General features: G+C 34.6%; 1 protein-coding gene across 1 annotated transcript in view; it reads left to right on the top strand.

The window, feature by feature from the left end:
• pard3aa (par-3 family cell polarity regulator alpha, a) overlaps window positions 1-5,871 on the top strand; it is a 515,464-nt gene that overhangs the window by 235,280 nt on the left and 274,313 nt on the right. Inside the window, exon 8 of the mRNA XM_016282712.1 lies at window positions 1,592-1,717. Coding sequence (XP_016138198.1) covers window positions 1,592-1,717 — 126 coding nt within the window. The remainder of the gene's footprint in view (window positions 1-1,591; window positions 1,718-5,871) is intronic.

Genomic DNA, 5,871 nt, shown 5'->3' with positions numbered 1-5,871 from the left:
ACACACACACACACACAGACACACACACACACAGACACAGACAGACAGACACACACACACACACAGACACACACACACACAGACACAGACAGACAGACACAGACACAGACACAGACACACACACACAGACACACACATACACACACACACATTTATGCTCCTAATCTCTGTTATTATTAATGCATTGTTTTAGTGAAAGTTTGCTGTTGAAGATTGCTGATGTAACAGACTCAGTTTGCGGTGAGAGCTCGTAAGCTCTATTTATATCAGAATCTCCCGTGCTCTTTTTAAACCCATCAAATGCGACGCTGCATTTCACATGATTACGTCTCAGGGTTTGTAGATTAGGGGCCGCAGCGCTCTGAATCCGATACCACCGCAGGTCTTCGAACGGTGCCAAAAAATCCATATGGCCAAAGTCGGCTTAAGTTCAGAAAGTCATTTTTGATGTATTGAGTTGAAAGAAAGCTGCTAGGAACAGTAAACTTTTCAAAAGTTCAAGATCAAAGGATTTGTTTTCTTTTTTTGCTTCTTTCTAGATTTGATAAAGGTGACACTGTGCCGTCAATCACTAACTCTTATCTTTTCTTTAATCCTTTTTGAATATGAAATATATACAATGTTCTTGACTTTTCATGAAAGGATGCAGAGGACACACAGGTTTGCTTTCTTGTATGTGATTGTAAATATAGGGTTTGTAGTTTTGTGTCTTACAAGCTTTTACCATCATCACCATAGTTTCCACCAAAATAATGCTACTCATTTTTTTTCTTAATACAACACTGGGAACTTGATTTATTATTATTAGTATTATTATTATTATTATTATTATTATTATTATTATTATTATTATTGTTGTTGATGGACAACTTTTACAAAAACGTCTTGAAGGAGAAGCTTTATAAAGAAGATACCATATTTTCTGTAAGTTTAGTAACTACTAGTGTGCATAATAATAATAATAATACTAATACTAATAATAATACTAATACTAATAATAATAATAATAATAATAATAATAATAATAAATGGTCATTTAATAATTTAAATAATTTAATAAATAATAAATAAAATATGTATATATTTTTTTCTTATGTGTGTGTTTTATTAAATATAATAATAATGACAACAACAGCAAAATAATAATAATAATAATAATAATAATAATAATAATAAATGGTCATTTAATAATTTAAATAATTTAATAAATAATAAATAAAATTTTATATATATATATATATATATATATATATATAATAATAATAATAATAATAATAATAATAATAATAATAATAATAATAATCTGAAGACTGGTATTTTTGTGGAAGCTGTGTTTACCATGGTAAGTATTTGTGTCACTCTGAGCTACAGGGGCCTCTGATTCCTCACAATATCAGCATGTACAGCTTGCATTGCATTTAAAATCCATTGGTTTTAATTGCATAGTGCCATTAAATGGAAGCTAACTGTGCGTTCTTTGCTAGCTTTTTGTGTCTGTGTCAGGCTCTGACAGTAATGTGTGGTGTAGCTGATCTGAGAACAGCGCTGACACTGAGCTCAATGTCACTAATATCTGCTGTGACTGTTCCAGGACGCTGGGCTTGTTAGTAAAGAGGCTGGAGATGGGCGGGAAGGCGGAGCGGGAGGCTCTGTTCCAGGAGAACGACTGTATCGTCCGGATTAATAACGCAGACCTGCGCAACATCCGATTCGAACAGTAAGCCCCTCTCTGGAGGAGACGCAGAGACCGTCTTCATGCTTGATCCTTTCAACCTCTGTCCTTTCCACACTTTCATGAGCTTTCAGTTTTCCTCAGAGCTTTGAAAGTCTTGCCATCAGCCTTTCATCTCATCTCTCTCCAACTAAACAAAGCAAAACATCTCTGTTTAAAGTTTACAGAAGCTGTTCGTGGCTCAGTTGCAGAAGTAGAGGTTATTGTGAGGTTGATTACAAATCTGTCTTGATTTCCTTGAAGGTTCGTGCAGTGTGATGATAATCTATTAAACTTGAGCTTTTATAGCTCAAAACATCCCCCTCAGTTCAAAATGTCTATTTATTGACATTAACCTGCAAAAACTTTTTCGAAATGTCTGCCATTATTGAATATATGAACTCATGTCCACCCACAATCAGACATGAACTCTTTCCCACATTGAATTTTCCGGCTTTCCGTGATTTCACTGTTATGCGATAGGAGGCGCTATTACACATCTTCTGAAAGAGTATTGTATGTCTAGATCAAAACACGGTGAAGAAGAAGCAGAAACAGTCCATTGCGTGTGTAAGCGGATGCATATGTAAAATAATGTGATCATCAAACATTAAACAGCATATAAATCAAAACTGACTAAAGTTACCGAATGAAATCTCGTCCTAGGAAGTGGTTTAGGACTGAGCAAGCTTTGGCGGTGTTGATGAAAGCGATCGATCGTTCTGAATCCCATCCAGAACAATCCCGTTTTTCTTTCTTATGACATACAGTGGGGGAAAAAAGTATTTAGTCAGCCACCAATTGTGCAAGTTCTCCCACTTAAAAAGATGAGAGAGGCCTGTAATTTTCATCATAGGTATACCTCAACTATGAGAAAATTTTCCGAGGGCCATGAACATTTTATGAAAATTGTCAAAATGCTGGGGTGGTTAGTAGCTAAAAAAAAACACACACTGGTGAGGAAAGAGTTAAAATCACTATGAGCCTTAAAAAAATAAAAATAAAAAAATCTAAAATCTTCTGCGCTAAAAATGTAAGGTATGGGTGTTTTCGATTCTTTGAAGAGAATCGAGAATTGATTCATTTGCGAAACTCTCATGCCCTAGTAAAGAGACAAGAGAATTCTTTTAAAATATTAGAATATATTAAAGATCCCAATTTGAACACTGTGTGAATGTTATAATAAATGTATTAATAGAGCTGTTGTAGGGTCATTATTATTGTCTTACTTTTTTTATTTTATTTTACAGAACAACAGTAAAATTACAATACTAACATTTATGAATGTTGATGGAGTTGTTGCTTTTTCTCGGCTTTTATTTTGTCAGAAACCCGCAGGAAGATCTCAGTGCTTCTTTTTGTTGACAACAGCATGCAGATTTATAAATAATTCTCATTACGAATTTGGGAAGATGTTTGTCGCACTTATCACATTGTCACATGCCTTTAAAAAAATCACAAAAATGTTACTGAGCAACTGACGAGCTGTCGGTGCTTCGTGCTTGTAATGATTGCGTCTTTCTCTGATAGATTTAATACTTTCACGCTGCCGACGTGTTTGCTGCATTAGTGCGTGCCTGTATTTGTTCGCGTTAGTCATTGTTCGGTACATATTATTCAGCCTTTTCGCTTATTCGGACGAAATTTTTATATTTTTTTGCAATTTTCGTCCGAATAATTTCGGTTGCCGAACATTTGGTGCATCCCTACTACAAATGAACTCATGTAAGTGTAAAAGTAGTCTCACTAAGCTAGACCTTCAGAAGGTCTGGACCCTGTTGCAGCTTTCATTGGTCAAGGACCACCCAACAGGCCGTCTGATTGACATGTAAAACAACCAATCACAATATCTTTTGTTCAGCATCATGTTTAGAGGCGTAAAAATATAGTCAATGTGTCTACAATAACAGACTGGCATGCAACCAATAAATTATTAATTCAAGAACTTCATCTTCAGTTATAAGGAGTCCAGGAAATCCTGTAGAATTCGAGCCAATCAGAAGATGACTTCCAAACTCCTGTAGTGTTTCTCATTTTTTATGCATCAGACATTCAGCCAATGGTCTGAGGCTGAGACTGGTGTAAAATTACCCATCTACTCTTAAAAGTACATATTTTCTACCCACCTCTGGTTGTAAGGCATATCACGATACACCTTATCCAATATATCTGTCAGCTCACATATGATCTGCTGTATTTGAGATAGAGCTGTTGTAGGGTCATTATTATTGTCTTACTTTTTTTATTTTATTTTACAGAACAACAGTAAAATTACAATACTAACATTTATGAATGTTGATGGAGTTGTTGCTTTTTCTCGGCTTTTATTTTGTCAGAAACCCGCAGGAAGATCTCAGTGCTTCTTTTTGTTGACAACAGCATGCAGATTTATAAATAATTCTCATTACGAATTTGGGAAGATGTTTGTCGCACTTATCACATTGTCACATGCCTTTAAAAAAATCACAAAAATGTTACTGAGCAACTGACGAGCTGTCGGTGCTTCGTGCTTGTAATGATTGCGTCTTTCTCTGATAGATTTAATACTTTCACGCTGCCGACGTGTTTGCTGCATTAGTGCGTGCCTGTATTTGTTCGCGTTAGTCATTGTTCGGTACATATTATTCAGCCTTTTCGCTTATTCGGACGAAATTTTTATATTTTTTTGCAATTTTCGTCCGAATAATTTCGGTTGCCGAACATTTGGTGCATCCCTACTACAAATGAACTCATGTAAGTGTAAAAGTAGTCTCACTAAGCTAGACCTTCAGAAGGTCTGGACCCTGTTGCAGCTTTCATTGGTCAAGGACCACCCAACAGGCCGTCTGATTGACATGTAAAACAACCAATCACAATATCTTTTGTTCAGCATCATGTTTAGAGGCGTAAAAATATAGTCAATGTGTCTACAATAACAGACTGGCATGCAACCAATAAATTATTAATTCAAGAACTTCATCTTCAGTTATAAGGAGTCCAGGAAATCCTGTAGAATTCGAGCCAATCAGAAGATGACTTCCAAACTCCTGTAGTGTTTCTCATTTTTTATGCATCAGACATTCAGCCAATGGTCTGAGGCTGAGACTGGTGTAAAATTACCCATCTACTCTTAAAAGTACATATTTTCTACCCACCTCTGGTTGTAAGGCATATCACGATACACCTTATCCAATATATCTGTCAGCTCACATATGATCTGCTGTATTTGAGAAATTTGTAAAAAAAAAAAAAACATAGGGCCCTATGATTTCCGTGAGGCAGAAAATGTGGATGGAGTCGTGGAATCTGGTCATAAAAATGGAATTTACTGTATAATGCGGAATGTCACAGAATTTGCCACCTTTTGGATGAATAAATCAAAAGCAGTTCAGTACACTTAAACCAAAACACAATATGGACTAGTGTCAGATGCGCAGTTTTGTTTACTACACTCATACTGGCTTGACGCTCAGTGTTTTCAGCTTCTGCCACCTCAATATATGAGCACATGAACACGTGAATATAATCTCTAGAACTGCTCTGAGAGTCACTTCATGAGCATTTGACCATTTCTTGTGAGAAAAGCTATCATCATATAATATACAAACAGAAACTCAAAGGTCTTCACAGCAATCCGTCAAAATAAAAGTTCTGTTTAACTTGAAGTAATGTTAGTACTACTACTACTAATACAATTATTATTAAATAATTATTTTCAAGGAATATTTACCAGAAAATGATTTACCAGACTTTATTTACCAGAAAAATGTAAACACACAACAGCATTTCTGAATAAACAAACAAACAAATACACAAACAAACAAATAAATACATTTGTTTTTTTAATAAAATCGATTATTTAGAGATTACTTTGATTATTAAAATTTCATGAAACCATTAAAATGGAATACAAAAAAAAACTCATGGAAAACATAATATGGTAAAAAAAAAAAAAAACAGAATTTGAAAAAATATTTTTGTTAAACTTGTAATAAATTGCTGGTAAATTGTGTAAGTTTCATAATTTGAATTCATTAGACATGCTTTTTGATTAATAAAATTTAATTTAACCATTAAACCTGAGTCTAGAAAAATAAAAATAAAAAATAAAAAAATGGAATCCAGAAAAATAAAAATGGGGGGGGGGGGGGGGGGTGTTCGGGGGGAGAAAAAAAAAAATT

This window comes from Sinocyclocheilus grahami, unplaced genomic scaffold, assembly GCF_001515645.1.
Source record: "Sinocyclocheilus grahami isolate Dianchi unplaced genomic scaffold, SAMN03320097.WGS_v1.1 scaffold164.1, whole genome shotgun sequence".
Classification (NCBI taxonomy): Eukaryota; Metazoa; Chordata; class Actinopteri; order Cypriniformes; family Cyprinidae; genus Sinocyclocheilus; species Sinocyclocheilus grahami.
This window is presented reverse-complemented; position numbering and strand designations above follow the sequence as displayed.